This window comes from Rhinatrema bivittatum, chromosome 2 (genome assembly GCF_901001135.1).
Source record: "Rhinatrema bivittatum chromosome 2, aRhiBiv1.1, whole genome shotgun sequence".
Classification (NCBI taxonomy): domain Eukaryota; kingdom Metazoa; phylum Chordata; class Amphibia; order Gymnophiona; family Rhinatrematidae; genus Rhinatrema; species Rhinatrema bivittatum.
In genome coordinates, this window is record NC_042616.1 from 239,961,375 (window position 1) to 239,980,744 (window position 19,370).

At 42.2% G+C, this 19,370-nt stretch overlaps 1 protein-coding gene across 2 annotated transcripts in view; it reads left to right on the forward strand.

Moving 5' to 3' along the window:
• The window catches only part of TMEM108 (transmembrane protein 108), a 521,047-nt gene that overhangs the window by 240,507 nt on the left and 261,170 nt on the right, over positions 1 to 19,370 (forward strand). For both annotated transcript variants that reach the window (XM_029589322.1, XM_029589323.1), the window contains exon 3: positions 17,146 to 17,231. Coding sequence is in view for 1 of the 2 variants with exons in the window: in XM_029589323.1 (XP_029445183.1) it covers positions 17,192 to 17,231 (40 nt within the window). In the remaining variant the exon portion in view is untranslated. The remainder of the gene's footprint in view (positions 1 to 17,145; positions 17,232 to 19,370) is intronic.

The following is a 19,370-nucleotide window of genomic DNA, read 5'->3' on the forward strand; positions in this document are numbered from 1 at the left end:
ACTGCATCTTTAAGTAATAACTTTTTTCAGTATTAATTTGAAATGTAATTACTTAAAGACTGTCATGAATATTGTGTTATTTTGAGCAATATAAAGTTTGCAGAATTTTAAGTTTTTGTGCACAGAATTCCCACAGGAGAGTTACACTACTAACTGGGCTGAACGGTGAAGAAAGAAGGCAGATCAATTACTATACAAAACCCACCCCAAAGCTACAGGCAGACATCCAAAGCTGATCACAGATTAAACAGTCATTCTTGGTTTATTCGTATGCTCCTTCCTGCCAATTCCCCATAATTGAAAACTAGAATTCATATATCACATTGACACTGAAAGGGCTAATGTTCAGAGTTGAAAAAAAAATGTATTTATATAGAAAAAAAGAGTCAGAGAGCCCTGACATTTGATTTTCTTTACTACATTTCTCATAGAGCCGGGCAGGGTTTATAAACACATTTTCAACATGAAAACCAGTTGTTGGATCATAACCATCGAAAGTACACGAATGTATAATTGCAAAATTAACAGCAGCTATGTATTTCCCCTCAACAGAGTCTTTATGGTGCTATAATTTGCAGTTGATAGCACGTAGTATGGACATGTCCTTCTCTCCAGTTGTGTATATTGTATATCATTGTGAATGAAGAATCAAGTTGTGCACAGGACTATATATTTGTATTGCAGGCTCAGTGGCTGATGACCTCAGATATATATACAGAGAGAGGAATAGCATGAAACCCTACAACTGAAAACTGATATAAACAAGTGGCATTACTGAACTAAAGGCAGTCACATTATACCTTAATCTAAAATGGCAAGTATAAACCATAGCGCCATACTCTGTTCTCCAGAGCATGAGGTCAATTACATCCTTCCAATCCATAAAAGTTTTAGCTCATGCTCCTCTCCCTTCTCCATTCCCATCATATACTGTGTTTGTCTTATCTCTTGTATGATCTCTGTCATTATCTCTTCTCTCTTCCTGTCCCTCATCTGCTGGGGTTCAGTCCACATCTTTCAGTCTTTTCAGTTTTCTCCCCACATTCCCTCAGATGAGAGAATTTGAGAGAAACGCTCAGATGAGGGAACGTTATTGATGCTACAGTGGTCTCCTGTGAAAAAAGTAAAATAGCAGAAAACCGCTCTGCAGGGCAGAATTTCCCAAACTTGTCTTGGTGTTCCCAAAGCCGGTCGGGTTTTCAGGATACCACCATTAAATATTCATGTGATCAACATCCATGTACTAAGTATTAGTGCATGCAGATTTATATCATGCATATTCATGTGATTGTCCTGACAATCCAAATGGCGGTGGGGTCACCAGGACAGGTTTGGGATGACCTGCTCTAGGGGTATTTCCAGTGCTGCCATTTATCAGCTGCTAGATATCACAATGAGTAATTCCTGATTCTCCTTCCTCTCAAGGCTGAGCCAAGCCCAGTCAGGTCTTCCCTGGGCCCCTCTGACACTCTTCCATTCACCAAGAAAACAACCAAGGCCTGGGCCTACCTGGCTGGGCCAAGCTGAAGTTAGCCAGGGACTCCCTGAGCTCCTCTAAACTTCCTGAACTCCTCTGACCCCTCTCCCAACCTACCAGTGGGGGGCCAGGACCGGGGACCTCCCAGGGCCCCGTTTACACCTTCCGTGGGGTTCTAGGCACAAACAAAGGTCAGAGGTGATCCCCATTCACTTCTGCCCGACTAGAATCCTTTAAAAAAGTGGTACCAGCCATCGCTGAGACTAGCACCAAGTGTGATATCAAAATTATTATAATGGCAACAGTCTCAGGGCCAGCCGACACCATTTTCTTGTATGATCCCAATTCCAGTGGAGCAGCAGTAAATGGGAATTGCTCCTTCTCCTTTCTTGTGCTTGCCCCCCACCCCAGATGAGGATGTGGGAGCTGGAGAGATCCCCCATCCCCAGCAGATTTCTGGGGCATAGAAAACAAGTAAGAAGGGTCTGTGTCTTAGTGTTTTCTTTTTATGATTATTTCAGTTTGGCAAATGAAGCAAACTAAAATAAACATTAAAACAAGACAAAATCCCCGAAACCAAAAACAAACAGCAATGAAATAATTTTGGCTGTGCATCCCTACTGTCCACATACCGACAAGATGAAAACAGACAGCGCTCCCAGAGTGTGAGAATAAACTTCCCAAGTTTTCAGAGAAATACTTATAAAACTGAAGCCTGTTACAGCATAACATTTACTGAGTCATACAACAGCAGACTTTCTACCACATTCCTTCCTGCAAGAAGAGAGCGTGCACCCCAGCATAAATGACATATAATTTGTAAGTAGAGAGGAAAGTGATTTGTGCTCCACGCATCACCCCAAAGGACAATGATTGTGCTTCGTGAGGACGCATCCACGCTGCAGTTTTCTGTCAGTTTCTAGCTGTGTTGATATCTGTCACTTTGTTTTTGGAACAGGTCTCTCATTGGACTGAAAAACTAGGAGGTCCTTATTCAGTGTCATTTGTCCAGCTAAGTTTAGACTTAGCTGGAGAAATGACAGGATTTAAAAACCTCACCCTGCTGACTGGCCCAGAGATAGCTGGATAACTTTGTATCACCTTAAACATTATCTTGCTGATTCAAGGGTAGGACTGGAGCGTTCCAGGACAGAGTCAACCAGAGACTCAGTTAATTGGATAAACACCAGTTTTCAGCATTATCTGGCTGTCGTAGCAGGATAACCTTAGGTCTCTCAAAGAGCAGTCCTAAAGTCAACCAGATAAAAGTATCTGGCTAACTTTGACATAACTTGGTATAATTTCAGTGGTGCATTTGTGCCCCTGTATTATGGTTTGTGGGTTTCGTGGACCCTTGGCCCGAGGTGAGAGTTGTTACCACCTCTGGGGAGGAGCCCCACAGATCCACACCATTGAGAGGCAAGGTCAGGTGCAGCAGGAGCTCAAGGAGCAAGTCTGTGGGAAAGTCCCGAGGAGCAGACTTGAGAGACACAGCACTGAGGAACCCCACAGTATTCAGGTTGGGCTGGAGAGCAGTACCTGGGCAGAGGCCTCCGAGAGAGAGGCGCTAGGCAGGCCTGAGGAGCGGGAAGCGCGAGGCAGGAAGTGCAGGAGGTATACTGCTGAGAGAGCCCCGAGGGGCGGAGCTGCGTAGCAAAGAAGGTACTGATGCTATGATGTAGGCGAACCCGCAGAGCGGGGAAGCCCAAGTCGGGTCTCCAGGTAATGACATAAGCAACCCCAAGAAGCGGGAAGGTGAGAGTACAGTCTCCGATGAGAATGAAGGCACCGCCCTGAGGATCAGGGAAGCACAGATAGTCTCTAATGTAAGATGTAGGCACTACCCTGGAGTGGGGAAACACAAGTAGTCACTGGTGTGGAATGTAGGCACTTGCCCTGAGGAGTGGGGAAGCACAGACAGTCTCTGGTGTAGAGTGTAGGCACTGCCCCGAGGTGCGGGGAAGCACAGACAGTCTTTGGTGTAGAGTGTAGGGCCTGCCCCGAGGAGCGGGGAAGCACGGAGATAGGTCTCCCAAGTGGTGAGAGTGTTCCCAGAGACAACCCCAAAGAACGGGGAAGCCAGCGAGTAGGACTCCTGGAAGGTGCAGGGCTAGCCCGAGGAGCGAGGGAAGCCAGGTGACAAGGTTCCCTGAGAGAGTGCAAGCAGGCCCCCGAGGAGCAGGTACCTGAGCCAGGGTCCAGAGTACAAAGAAGGTCCGAGACAATCACCAACAGGTCCGAGGAGACAGGAGCAAGTCAGCTAGCAAGGGGTGAAGGCGGTGCTTAAGAACCCTGACCAAGTGATGTCATCAGTTAGAGACGCCCCTGAAGTTCCCACCATAGCATCTTCAAAAGAGGGCCCGGTGACACACACGCGCGCCTAGGAAGGCCAAGAGTCAGCGTGGGTGGCGGCAGTTACTTGGCATTCCCTGCCCAAGCAGCTGTAAACACAATACTTGCTATGTGCCCTTGGATGTAGTCAACCCTGCCACAGCCCATGGCCGTGAAACCTCACTTGCCGAGAAAGCCCCACCAACCTAGCTACAATCAAATACCGAAATCAGTAATGCTGCATATAGTTGTAAACATACAGGCCCATTTTCAAAACCTGGAAAAGAATTATATTGCTATAAACATACTGCATATTGCTGCACACATATCAAAGCCCATATCAGAAACTCAGTAAAGCATTCTCTATACTGGCATAAACACATCAAGGCCATATCCAGTAATTGCTGCAGCCTCCTCTTCAATGGGTTTAATGTAAGTTTCCCCTTAAATGGAGGGAGAAGAAAAAAGGGAGCCCTCCTTGCTGGGTACTGCTGGGGGTCTATCAGATAGGATCTTCTGCCTGCACAAGATCTGAAAGGGACCAGCTATCTAAATAATTTCCTGACCAGCCAAAGTGCATAGTGTCACCTATCTCAAACTTGGAAATGCTGTATATTGCTGTGAACATAATAGGCCCATACCTCAAATTTAATAATGGATATTGTATGTTGCATAAACAAATCATGGCCCACAGTCTGGCCACAGCCCACATCTTGACCAGTGCCCCATCTTCCTAATGTTTCTAATGTGTGTAGTTCGAAGTTGTTCCCTTAAGTGGTGACAGAAGAAAAAGGCTCCTTATTGAGCACTACCATGGGTTTATAACACGGGGTGTGTTCATTGGATCCAAAGGGGATCTGCTCTCTCCAGCATACATTAGCTGAGAAAACAGAGAAAGCCAATAACTTGAAGATTGCTTTGAAACTGTAATTTTTAACTCCTTAGGTGAAATCAGGTAGGCAACTGGAATATTCTACATGCCTTGACTGTAGTGTGAAGATAAAGTGAGCTTAGCAGCATTGACTGCAGTCTAAAGAAAAAAATGACAAATGTGTGCCAGCACTGCCGGCAATATCTATTTTGGCATGATGAAGACCTACACAGGATCATTTCAACTTCTATGTAACTATCACCATAGATACCAGAAACTTGAAATGAATGGGGGAGACCAGAGAGATAGTCATGCATCTTCAATATTACAGAGCTGCTTGCATGATTCAAATGATGCCAACATACACACTCTAGAGACTAGAACAGGATGTGAACTGTCCTTAGACTGTATAAAAAAAAAAAGGTGCAGTGAAGACCGTGGAGAGTCTTATTCTGAATATAAGAAGGAAACCTTAAAAATAAGAGTAAAATTATTTTTCCAGCTGTGATGCCCTGAGGATGGCTTGTGTCAGTAATGAGTATTACAGTTCTATCCCTTTTATACGGCCATTAGTTGGTTGCACCAGTTGATGGATGGTTGTTCGTGTCATCTCCAAAAACCTGCAACTTCACTTAATTCTACAGAACCACTGTGAATCGCTGCAGATGATGCCTGCAAAATCATCAGGGCATCCTTGGGTTCCCAGAAGGATAGAACACCCTGCAGAATATATGTTTGAATATGCATCAATCTATACTGATTAAACCAATGAGACTTTAGGATCTGCTACTTTAATCGGAGATAGGCAACTTTGATTGTTGCAATCTGGCCATTTTTTCAGGATATGCACAATGAATATTCAGTACATGAACTGCAAATGCATCTCATGAATATTCTATATGGATAGCTTGAAAACCCTCCTGATTTGTGGAACTTCCTCTAAGACCTTCCAGTGCAGAGCTCCTATTGAGGGTCTGTTATACACAACAGGGACTTAACTGACTCTTAAACTTTTCACAAATGGGTTTCCCACACCGGATCCCATTGCAACTCTGATAGAAACTGTTCCAATAGTTTTAGGAGAATTTTATTTTTAAAGAGAAGACAATTTTGAATATGGATAAATAATGGTACGTGTCATATTACTGCTAAGTCTGAGTAGTCTTACAAATGCATAGATAGAATTGTGTGTTTATTTGTAGAACAAAATAAGAAGTCCATTAGCAAAATAATGTAAGCTATAACATTACAAACATCTAAATCATATATCATTTTCAAAGAATTCAATCCATTAGGTAACTGAAACAGTTAATAATCTAGTGTTTATAATTGGGTTATCATATCTAACTGTATCAAAATACAAGAAATAATTTACATTTCAAAGTTCCAGCATGTAGCCAAATTGAAGGGTAAATAAATTAATATATGTGATGAATATGAACTTTTTAAAGAAGCTTAAATATCAGCAAAAGGTTTATTGGTGATGTGTCATGTTTGAAGCATCCCGCTCTGTATCAAGAGGAATTTAATGTCAGTGTTTTTTTCACTTGGCTGTCTCCAGATGGGTTTATTTTGCACATATCATGACAGGAATGAGCATCTCTCTTTAGTCGAAGCATGTTGGGCATGAATTCAGTCTCTCACATCTACTGCTAGCGCTCTTCTTAATAACTGCGTTGTTAAAGAAAGCTTCTTTCTAGATCTTATAAGGTGTAATATACTAAGGTGAGCTAGGAAGTTCTTTTTAATTAGACCAGTGGTACCCAAGTAATTGGGACTATTTTGGCATCATTCTGCACATTTCCCTGATCTCTCTCTTTACATTTCTTGGAACATGAATCTTCTATCTCTTCCTGCAGAGTTTGGTATAGGTGCTTGGTATACAATTGCTGTGTTCTCTGACATTGTCAGAGAGACACGACAAAAAAAGGCAGAGGGTCCTTGATCTTGCTGCATCTTTTCTTCTAAAGTTTCCTTCTAAGTGAAGTTAAGAGGAAATGAGAATGTTTTCTTTGACCCATTGCAATTAGAGAATTTTCTTCAAAATAGGAATTCTCCTGTGATGTTAGCTCCCTAAAACACTGTGAGTTAGAGGCCTTTAGAAATACTGTTTATTTTCCTAAATGTCTTTTTCTTCTTTTTACTCTCCCCCAAATGAGGACTAAATAATGGCAGATAGTGGTATTATTTCTTGCCTATTATTATTTGGATTTTGATTCTACCATTATTGTTATGCTTTTCTGTTTATTAAGTTGCTCTTGAATTTATTTGAAAATAATTTAAAAAAACTGTGTATTCATAAACATTTTGGGGTTTTAATGGAATATCCTCTACAGTGTTTTGTTGTTGTTATTGTTGCTGTTGAGTTCTTCTGATTGTTGCTGGGTTGTCCCAAATAAATGCTTTCTTTCTTATAGGATCTGTGGTCACAAAATTCATAATAATTGATTGCAGAGTTTGATTAGTACACAGATTAATGTTAGTTTTATTATTGACATTATTTTATTATCCTACAGATGCAAAATATATTTTTCAGTCACTGAAATCAACATACGGTATATCTAGCAACTTGAGCGGGTGACCAGTAAAAAATGATATAAACTGTAAATTGCTTACAGAGCCTAGAAGAATAATATTTCATGTGCCTTGGATCTCATATTGGCTCCTGTCTGTTAAAATGGGATGACTTATATGCTAGTAATCTTGGAGCATAATGCAAGAAACACTCATTGTATACCTGCATGAAAGTGAAAAACCAGAAAACCATGGGAAGCAATATAATGATTGTAATAAACTGATACAAATAAATGTCAACAGGCAGTCAAATATAAATGGCGTTTCACCCCAGTAGCCAAACATACATTCACAATAATCGGCATGTCTCAATGATTTCTAAGTCGTGGTTAGTAGTTTTTCTTTTTTGTAAAGCACTATTTTGTTTTAAACCTGTCACCTTTCTTAATATTGTTTGACTTGAAATCAGGAGCAAGGGATTATTAAAAAAGTAATATAAAAGGAATGAGCCTTCAAGTCAAATATGGTTCTTCTGCCACTATAAGCCCTTTGGCATTTAGATGACAAGACAGTGGTATTTATTGGTTTGTTTTCTACACGAGATGGCTTCAAGATAGCTTATTTAAGAGACAATCATAGTTTTATCAAGGGCCATTTTGAAATTTACTTAAGGTGGGCTGGCCTGGTGTCTCATGCAAAAGGACTTGGGTTCGATTTCCAGCTCCGGTCTTCCCCTCTCTAGGGTGGCTGGGGCTAGCTATGTTCTGGAGACAGTGTTTAGCAGAGATGTGTGGGCCAATTTCTTTTGGTTTAGTTCATTTTTTGTTCCAGCCCTTTTTTGACTGAATTTAATTTTTTTGAAGAGGAGCTTTTTTAGGGGGTCCTTTATCAAAGTGCTATATGGCATTTTCGCATGTGTTAAGGTGTTTTCGCATGCAAAAAACACCTTTAACACATGCAAAAGCACCATGGTGCAATGCAAATGAGAAAAAGGGGAGGATATTGAGGTGGGATTTTTGGCCAAGTGGGCTGGGCTCACAGTTTTGTGAAGCCATATTGCATGGCTTTAAGATGAATTTTAACTACACCTTTTTCATTTGTGTAAAGCCATGCAATAGGGTTTTATTGTGATGTTTTTGCAAATGCCATCACTGAGGGGAGAGAGAGGAGGGAGGGAGAGACTAGCCATGGTGCTCTCACACTAGATAAGTATTTATATCTCTATGGGAGGCCCACCTAGTAACTTGAGGTGAGGTTTAGGTATTAGTGTAGGGGTTAGGGGGCCACTTTGGCATTCAAAGTGAGACGTACGAACAGAACAGTGCTCTCTTGTGAAGATTTGATGACCTTCGGAGTGAGGAAAGTCACCCAAAGATGAGAATTGTGCAATGTTCTCTCAACCTAGCTTGATGGACTCTCTACCTGGGTAACACACCCCTTTTGGGTTATTTGTGTGCATTATTTGCTAAAACAGCCTGAAAATGGTTTTTGGGGGGGGGGGGGGTTCGGAGACATGGTGCATTTGTTTTAGATAAAATTAACTAAAATAAAAATGGACTATTTTGGTACAATTACTCATTTTTGTTAAACACACATCACTAGGAGAGGGAGTCAGTCATCGTGCAGTGGTGATTCCTAGTGGCTGGATTCATAGCCCTTGATTTAAGGGTTCCAGTGGAGTCCTGGTAAACGAGCCCTAGCTGAGGACTGTTGCTACAATGTTTGAACTTACTAAATTGAGAGAGGATAGGAAATAGGGGGAAAAATCCCAAAGTAGTTGCAAATGAAGGCTCAAGGTGCCAGATCCCATCCCTGGTTCTGATTGAGCTGGAAGCCCAGGAAACTGCTGGGTCAAAACAAAGAATAATTGGGTGCAATCTACTTTGAATAGGACTATACTTGCTGTTAGGGTTTAGCGGTGTTTGGGCAGATTCTTGGGTACTGTGGCAGATGACCATGCCCATGGGGAGGAGCCCCATGGTGAGCCACAGTACTGGGCTAGACTCAAGACGCACAAACACAGAATTTGTTCTTTTGTTATACAGCTTGATGGATACCACCAGAGGTGGCAGTAGTGAGGTAGTCTGGATGTAGCAGTCTCGGGACCCTCGGCAGAGGGAACCCTTCTCACCCCGATGGTATAGGGGACTTCCAGTGTAGGTTTCCCAGCACGGCAGAGCTGTAGATGAGACAGACTGAGAGTTTACTCACTAGATGGTAGCCGTAGGTATGCGATTCCACCAGGCTGAAGTAGATGGTACTGTCACCGAGGCAGGGAGAGCAGGTCCTTGAGGAGCGAGTACCTGATCCCTGAAAGGCACCTGAAATAAAGCAGAGGGCCCCCGAGGAGCGGGTACCCAGGTTAGTCAATACCCCGAAGGGCAGAGAAAGAGCTTCCAGCGGCAGCACGGAAGTGGCAGAGTAGCTAATACCGGCCGAAACCAATCCTTTGCTAACTCAACGAGCTACAGGGCTGGGCCAAGAGATGTGCATGCAAATACTTATGCTCCCTGCTATTGAGGACATGTAAGTTTACAAAAAAAAAGCCATCCTTGAGGGATTTAAAGGGTCTGGAATAACTGGGGGGAGTGCAGGCTATTATACCAGCGGGTTTGGAGGACCTAGCTCTACACTGTGTGAACTGCATCTGCTACCCTAGCAAAATCATTCCTAGAGATTAGTAAATAATTTATTCTGGAAAATGTGGCATGTACTCTGGAGAAGTGAGTATAATCTCTTTCTAGTGGATGGAGTACTCTCCAGGTATCTAACAAATGTAATTCAGAGTTCAAAAAGGAAATGCCCCTCCCCCATGCACTTTCTCCCCTTTTGCAGGGTGAGACCTGTCCAGAGCTGGGTCTACCACTAAATTGAAAGCTCCCTCCACTATCACACAGTCTTCTATATTGGGGACCAATTTCTGCACCAGTTGTATGAAAAAAGAATGGTCATAGATATTTGGGGCATATACATTACAAAGAGCCGCCATTTTCCTGCATAATTCTGCCAATACTATCAGATGTTGCCCTTTTGGGTCTCTGATTTCTTGTTTTATTGTTAAGGATAGGTTCTTAGGGATAAGAATTGTCATCCCTGCAGATCTAGTGCTTGCAGAAGCAAAGCTGGCCTGCCCTACCCACTATCTTTTTAAGTTTTTGGTGTTCTATATCATTCAAGTGGTTTTCCTGCAACAACATTATGTCAGCTGCCATTTTTTTCAAAGCAGTAAAAGTTTTTGTTCTCTTAATTACTGTATTGATCCCACAAACATTCCAGGACACTATCTTCAAGCCTGTTTTCCCCATTCAAATCCCACAAAGCAATGCATAGCAGGAGAATAATCCATAAAGTGTGAGCACCCTCCCAGCCAAGGCTCCTGCCCTCGTCAAATTCCATATTCCAATATTGATATTTTCTGAAAATATCCCACAGTCACACTCTTAAAAACTACTAACCCCCATCCATTCAACTCTCCCCCTTTCCCCTCCCTCCTCCCCTTCCCCATTTGCAACTGGAGTAAAATCATGACATATTGCTGTTCACCCCCCATCCCTCCATGCCCACCTTCATAATCCAATCCATATAATCTATTCCATGCAGCCAGTAATCTCTTTAGAGCTTAAAACTAAAATTAAACCAGGAATATTTAACAAGCTCTTTTGTATGATGTTTCCACCCATACTTTGTTAAACCCATTAAAAACAAAAAAAACAAAAAAAAAAGACAAAATTGCCCAGTAGCCCAGATACTGCAATATAAACCAAAATGTCTGTACAAGTAATATGTCACACCATCGAACCTCTGCACTCCCAGTACAGTTGCTTGCATTTTCTGTGATGCAATGGTAAGAATTATCTTTCCAAATGTAACAGTCATCTTCTAGCCAAGGGATACCAATCCTGTATATATTTACAGTCAGCTGAACAACTTCCATCTCCTCCCTCAGCTACATTACTTCAGCAAGAAAAAGAAAGTGGAATAAAGAGCAATGTATAAAAGAAGGCAATCCTCCATCAAAACTGCAGCTTTGATTTGTAGCACTATACACAGTCCAAATGGGAACCTCTGTGCTCCCCGTACAGAGGAAAACCCAAGTTCCTCTGAGACTTCAGCTCCTCACATGGCTAGTAGATCCATGTCAAAGAAATCTATGCCAAATGGCTTATCCAATTAGTGTGGTTGCACAGCAGATTTAGCAACTTGAAGCTTGCCTACCAGCTTTTTGGCCTCATTCGCCGATTGGAACCATCGTACTCCCTTGGGAAGTGTAAGTCTAGGTTTCACCGAATACATTAGTGCAAATCACAGGCCCAGCACATGCAGGCATGAGCGTACAGGAGCAAATTCCTTCCTCTGTGCTGAAAGCTGGATAGAGTAGTCTTGAAACCCCTGGATATTTTTGTTATTATAGGTTAACTTTTTCCCTCGCTGTCATCGCTTGTGGCAATCACCACCCTTGGCCGTTCCATTCTTTCCCTCCAGGCTCCCAGGCTGTGGGCATGCTCAATGCATAGCAGTCCATATATCATCGAGAGTCCTAGTCCTTGTACAAGCCATTTTTCAAAATATTGAGGCAGATCTTTATCCTCAATTGATTCTGGTAATCCAACAAATCTCAAATTATTGTACCGAGAGCAATTTTCTACCTCTTCCCGCCATTCATCCTGTTTTTGCACAGTAGCTTTCAGTTTGAGAAGCTCATCTCCAGCAGTACTACATATGCTGTCTTGATTATCTGACACCCACTGCTCGATTTCCCCAAACTGTGATTTATAGGCAGTCATCTATTTAGTCACTTCCTTAAACTTATCTACAATTTTTTAAATTCAGGCTCCAGTGCGTCCACCATCGCCGCTTTTAATTCTACAATTGCAGATATATGCATAGTGGTTCACGCCAGGGTCTGATGATTGTCTGCCATTTTCCTTTCCCCTGCTTGGCTTTTTCTTTTTCCTCTTCCTTGTCTTTCCTGGCCAATCAAGTCAGCATACCTCCTGCCACCTCTCAAAACTAGCCCAAGCCTTGTTTCTCATAACCTTTCGCCAATGTTTGGGCCATATTAACTCTGGATGGAGGTCGATTTGGTGAAAGGGAGATCAGAGCAAAGTGAATCACATCTCACCTCGCCCAGTGCACCATGTGACCACCAAGTCAGGGAATTTTAAAAAGGGCATGTGTCCACGTCATTGCCAGTTTAACCACTTCATCCACTTGTTAAAATCCTGATTCCAACTCAAAACTATAAAGTCAAAATTTCATGACTGATCCTGTCACCGATAAAGATTGCATTTTCAAAACCTGTCTCACATATATATAGCAGATTATCTTTCATTCAGAAATGACCTGGCTCTCCTATCTTCTCCACAAAAATAACCATCTCTCTTAAGCTGTCCCATAAACACTGAGGATAATTCTGTACCAATTTACTGTTTGAAAAGAAGCTTGCTGTGGAAGCAAAAACTCATAATAAAAACCTTTTCAGGTGCATTCAAGATAAAAAAGCCTGTGAGGGAGTCACTTGGTCCATTAGATGATCAAAGGATAAAAGGAGAATTTAGGGTTGACAAAGCCATAGCAGAGAAACTAAATGAATTCTTTGCTTCGGTATTCACTGAGGAAGATGCAAGAGAGATACCCATGCCAGAAATGATATTCAAAGGTGATGATTCAGAGGAAATAAAACAAATCTCAGTGATCCTCAAAGATGTACCAGGACAAATTGATAAACTAAAGAGTGGCAAATAACCTGGATCAGATGGTATACATTCCAGCGTGCTGAAAGAACTGAGAAATGAAATTGCGGACCTGCTATTGGAAATTTGCAAACTGTCATGTAATATTGTCTGTGGTGTCTGAAGACAGGAGGGTTGCCAATGTAACACCAATTTTTGAAAATAGATCAAGGGGTGATCAAGGAAACTACAGACCAGTGAGTCTGATGTCTGTGCCAGGCAAAATGGTAGAAATTATTATAAAGAGCCAAATTATTGAACATACAGATAGGCATAGTTTAACGGGACAAAGCCAACATGGATTTAGCTAAGGGAAGTTTTGCCTCACCAATTGTTACAATTATTTGAGGGCATAAATAAACATGTGGATAAAGGTGAGCCAGTTGATATAGTGTATCTGGATTTCCAGAAAGCATTTGACAAAGTCCCTCATGAGAGACTTCTTAGGAAACTAAAATGTAATGTGATAGTGGGCAGTGTCCTATTGTGGGTTGCCAACTGGTTAAAATACAGAAAACAGAGAGTAGGGCTGAATGATAAATTTTCCCATTGGAGAAAGCTGAATAGTGGAATACCCTAGGGATCTGTTCTAGGACCACTGCTTTTTAATATATTTATAAATGACTTGGAAATGGGAACAACAAGTGAGGTGATCAAATTTGCCGATGACACAAAATTATTCAAAGCTGATAAATCACAAGAGGATTGTGAGAAATTGCAAGAGGACCTTGCAAAACTGGGAGACTGTGCATGCAAATGACGAATGAAATTTAATGTGGATAAGTGCAAAGTGATGCACATAGGGAAGAGTAACCCAGATTATGGCTACACACAATGTAAGGTAGAGATGTGAATCGTGTGATCGATCATCTTAACGATCGATTTCGGCTGGGAGGGGGAGGGAATCGGATCGTCGCAGTTTGGGTTTTTTAAATATCGTGTAAATCGTGTAAATCGAAAACCGGCACACTAAAACACCCCTAAAACCCACCCCGACCCTTTAAAATAAATTCCCCACCCTCCCGAACCCCCCCAAAATGCCTTAAATTACCTGGGGTCCAGTGGGGGGGGAGGGCGGGAAAACCGGCACACTAAAACAACCCTAAAACCCACCCCGACCCTTTAAAATAAATCCCCCACCCTCCCGAACCCCCCCCCAAAATGCCTTAAATTACCTGGAGTCCAGAGGAAGGGTCCCGGTGTGATCTTTTACTCTCGGTCCTCCGTGCGTTGTAGAAACAAAATGGCGCCGGCGCTATCTTTGACCTGTCATATGACAGGCTGGCGCCATTTTGTTTTTTTTGTCCCCCGACGTCAGGAGCATAGGAGATCGCTCCCGGACCCCCGCTGGACCCCCAGGGACTTTTGGCCAGCTTGGGGGGGCCTCCTGACCCCCACAAGACTTGCCAAAAGTCCAGCAGGGGTCGGGAACGACCTCCTGCAGTCGAATCGTTTTTCCGTACGGAAAAACGATTCGTGGTAGGAGATCGCTCCCGGACCCCCGCTGGACCCCCCAGGGACTTTTGGCCAGCTTGGGGGGACCTCCTGACCCCCACAAGACTTGCCAAAAGTCCAGCGGGGGTCCGGAACGACTTCCTGCAGTCGAATCGTGTTGCCGAATGGCCGGCGCCATTTTGCGCAAAATGGCGCCGGCCGTACGGCAACACGACTGTTTTAGTGTGCCAGTTTTCCCACCCTCCCCCTTCCCCCGATTTACGATTTTTTGATGATAAATCGGGGGAATTGTTATTGTATCGCGGCTCTAACTATTTTTGACGATTTAAAATATATCGGACGATATTTGAAATCGTCAAAAAACGATTCACATCCCTAATGTAAGGTTCCACATTAGGATTCACCATTCAGGAAAATGATCTAGGTGCAATTGTTGATACTACGTTGAAATCTTCTGCTCAGTTTGCAGCAGCAGCCAAGAAATCAAATAGAATGCTAGGAATTATTAGAAAAAGAATGAAGAATAAAACAGAGAATTTCATAATGTCTCTGTATTGCTCCTTGGTGTGACTTCATCTTGAGTATTGTGTGCAGTTCTGGTCACCATATAGCAGAATTAGAAAAAGTACAGAGAAGGGTGACCAAAATGATAAAGGAGATGGAACAATTCCCCTATGAGGAAAGGCTAAAGAGGTTAGGACTCTTTAGCTTGGAGAAGAGATGGCTGAGGAGAGATATAGAGGTCTATAAAATAATGAGTGGAATGTAATGAGTAAACAATCAGTTTACTCTTTCAAAAAGTAAAAAGACTAAGGAACACACAATGAAGTTACTATGTAATACATTTATAACTAATAACAGAAAATATTTGTTTACCAGCACATAATTAAGCTCTGGAATTTGGTGCCAGAATATGTGGTGAAAGCTATTAATGTAGTTGTATTTAAAAATAGTTTGGATAAGTTCCTGGAGGAAAAAGTCCATTAACAATTTTTAAGGTAGAGTTGAAGAAACTCACTGCTTATTCTTGGGATAAGCAGCTTGGAATCCATTTACCCCTTGGGATTCTGCCAGGTATTTGTGACCTGAATTGGCCACTGTTGGAAACAGGATACTGGGCTTGATGGACCTTTGGTCTGACCCAGTATGGCAAGTTTTATGTTCTTATGTTAATTATTGTGAAGTTTATAGAAGGAAAAACCCAGTATAAGTACATGAAGCTATGATCCCATGCATGATAATCTAAAATGGAACTAAGGAACGAAGATTGGTGCAATAGAAATTGTATATGTCCTTTCAGGGGTATTTTCTTGTAAACTCATTGCCTTCATTTTGTATTGAGGATTTTAAGGCAGACATATTCATCTGAGGTTGGGCGTGTAAAAATAGTACATATGCATGTAAGCATTTGTGTGTGTGTGTATATGCTGTTTTATAAACTTCACAAGTGTGTGCATACTTGCAGTATCATGCATAAAGTTTAATGGGAGAAGAGAGGTGGTCTGGGGCATTCCGCAGCAGTGTTCAGTTCTCATGCAAGTCGCTGTTTTGTAGGAGGTATAAATGTATACCTTATAAAGCTTGTCTGAACACCTTTACACCTTCTAATTGGCTCAAACAATTGAAACCAGACATGTCTTTTGTCTTCAATTGTTGGGTGGGAGGTCTGGGAGAACTGGTGGGAATTCAGAGTGAAGTGCCAGAGGGTCTAGGGGGGAACAGGTGAAGGTCAGGGTGAACTGTTGGCGGCACTGACAAACTGGTGATTCCATGGAAGTATTTTGAGAACAATGTACATAAATATTTTACATTTTATAATATTTTATCTGAAATGCTGTTTACTTGTATTCTTCTTCCCTATCTTCCTACCCCTATTTCTCTCCCCAAATAATTTTGCTCGCGGCGAAATTCTCCCTTTTCCCTATACTCCCGACCACCCTATGTTTATGATTATTGACTTGGCATCAACGAATGGAATAGGACTTTCAACAGTTTAATTGCCTTTTGTTCTTAACTAATTCGCTATTGATTTATATTATGTATTTGTTCTTAATAGTTCTTAAATGATTTATTTTAGGTACACTTTAATTTCTTTTGTCTGTAAAGCCTGTTGCTAATTTATTGTTTAATGTAAACCGAGGTGATGTATTTTTTTACGTACCGCGGTATATAAAAATCACTAAATAAATAAATAAATACATATAAAATAACTGCCCCCACATTTTATTCTGGGTTTTTACCTGTGCACTGTTACAAATACTTTTCACCTAAAATACATGTGTGTAGTTTTTTAAAAATGCATCTTCGTGCATTTCAAGTATAAGTGTATACTACAACATAACGTGCGTACATTGGGGGCTGAAATATGCAATATTTTAAAAACTGTGTGGGTGGAGCCACACAATTTATAAAATACTAGCATAAATCCCTGTGCATTCACTTATGCATGGAAATGGTGTACCTTGGACAGTTTTGAAAGTTCAGCTAATTGTGTATAAAAGCAGGGTATTTATGTCGTTAGTATCAAAATAAGTGTCAGTTGCAGTAATAGTACCAAGTGGACAAATAATAGCACAGCTATTCAGTATTTAAGTAACTAGACAATTATTGGTAAGTCACTGAAAACAGGTTTTCTATTTTCTTGCTAACCTTGATTTCTGCTCTGTATAAGTTATGTCATGGTTATATAGACAAGGGAAAATGCACGACTTTCTTTCTAGCTTGTAAACGTAAATGTAAATGTATTGGGATTTTTTTTTTCCTAGACAGAATGATGAGTAAAGTGGAGGACAAGCAGGACCAGATGATACCATGAAGAGAAGTTCACAGGCCCTCTGTTGCCAACTGTTTAGTAAGTACAGATTTCATTTGTGAGTGAGGTACTGAATGGAATCAATAATCTATTTATAGTGCTCTCTCTTATGCCAGAGAAAGAAGTTAGTTTTAAATAGAAATAACTGGAAGTTCTAATGGAAACACAGGCCTCTCATAGCCAGGTTTGTCTGTCAGGCTGCGCAAGGTGCCTATGATGTCAGATGTTCAAGAAACAGCCACAATAGTGTATTGTTAGCTGTTCAGATTACACTGAGATGATAGAATTAAATTAGTAGCTGTGTCTGTCTGGCAGGCTGAAAAGTCTAGTAATAACTAGCAATCCTAGCAAAAACTCAAGCCTTGTAAGCTATATAGGGGACCTAGGAGGCCAGATGATTAGTCAATGCCCATGCTAGTATTGATAGCTGTTTAGATTGTTGTTTGTAAATAGAAATAGGAAGGGAGGGGTGCTGGGTATAACTAAGGGGTAAATTTTAAAAAATTGCGTGCGTGCATCCATGTGTGCGAGCTACCCGGAAGTGCACATGTTATAAAATGCTGGATCGGCACGCTCAAGGGGGGGAATAATTTTGCAAATTCGTGCAACGACGAATCGGGGCCTTCCCCAGTTCCCTCCCAGTCTGCTCCAATTAAGCAGGAGCAATTTTCTGTCTTTATTGCACCACTCACAACATACTTCAAAATGGTGCCAGCACATCTAAGGCTCCCCTTTCCCCTGAGGGTCTTAGGGCCTCATTTTCCAAGCACTTTACCGCGTGCGATAAATTCGCAAATCGCGTTAACAGCTGTTAATGCGATTTGCGAATGCAAATTAGTCATTTGGTATTCAGGGGCGGAGCATATGTAAAGCAGGAACCTGTGTATCGTGTGCGGCGAAACAGCCGCAGTGTTAGCGCGGCTGCTATCGCGGCTAATAACTACAACTCCAACCTCGCGTTATGGACTGCGTTACGGGCCTGAAAAGGATTACCGCCATCCACGAGAGAGAGAGAGAGAGAGAGAGAGAGAGAGAGAGAGAGAGAGAGAGAGAGAGAGAGAGAGAGAGAGAGAGAGAGAGAGAGAGGGAGCACCTTACTATAGTGCCTATGCCCTACATAGGTATTTAACCCCTATGGGAGGGCCACCTACTAACTCGGGGTGGGGATTAGGTATGAGCGTCGGGGGTTGGGGGCCACTTTCGCATTCCACATGAGACCTACGGACTGAACAGTGGTCTCTAGTGCAGATTTGCTGGCCGTCAGAGTGAGGACGCTCACTCCAAGCGGAGATTTGGCCAACATTCTCTCCACCTAGCATGTTGTTGCCCAGGTAGAGTGTCCATCAAGCTAGGTAGAGAGAACGTTGCCCAAACCACTTCTTGGAGTGAGCGTCCTCACTCCGACAGCCAGCAAATCTGCACTAGAGACCACTGTTCTGTCCGTAGGTCTCATGTGGAATGCGAAAGTGGCCCCCAACTCCCGACGCTCATACCTAATCCCCACCCCGAGTTAGTAGGTGGCCCTCCCATAGGGGTTAAAATACCTATGTAGGGCATAGGCACTATAGTAAGGCGCTCTCTCTCTCTCTCCCTCTCCCTCTCCCTCTCCCTCCCTCCCTCCCCCCCCCCCCCCCCCCCCCCCCCCCCCCCCTTAACATAGGCTGTCTGGGACTATCGTACACCGTGATAAAAGAAACCGGCAAACATTGTGTGCGGTGCTAATGTTTTCGTGAATGGCGAAAACATTGCCGCACGCGATTTTTCCCCACTGCACGAAAGAAGCCTCATTTGCATTGGTAACGCCCCCTAATGCGTTACCAATGCGATATTGGAAAATAAGGCCCTTAGTGTGCAATTTTAACATAGCTTAGTAAATAGGCCCCAAAACTTCTGGTCTGTATTGCTGATATAGACTTGATTAACAGAAAAGCTGCTTTTCTAGAAACTGAGTCAGTATTCATTTCATTTAAAAATGCTGTAGTATTTCTGTATAATGGGTGATTATTAAGAACTCTTTTTAATGATTTCTGCATATACTTCTTTATTTGGATTCATCATGGATATACTGTTTGATGCACCAGACATTCAGTTGATTTAAAACACAATAATCACAGGTTATGCTGCATGGTGTATAATTTATTGAATTTGGCTGTATGAAATTTCTCATTTCTTTCCCTG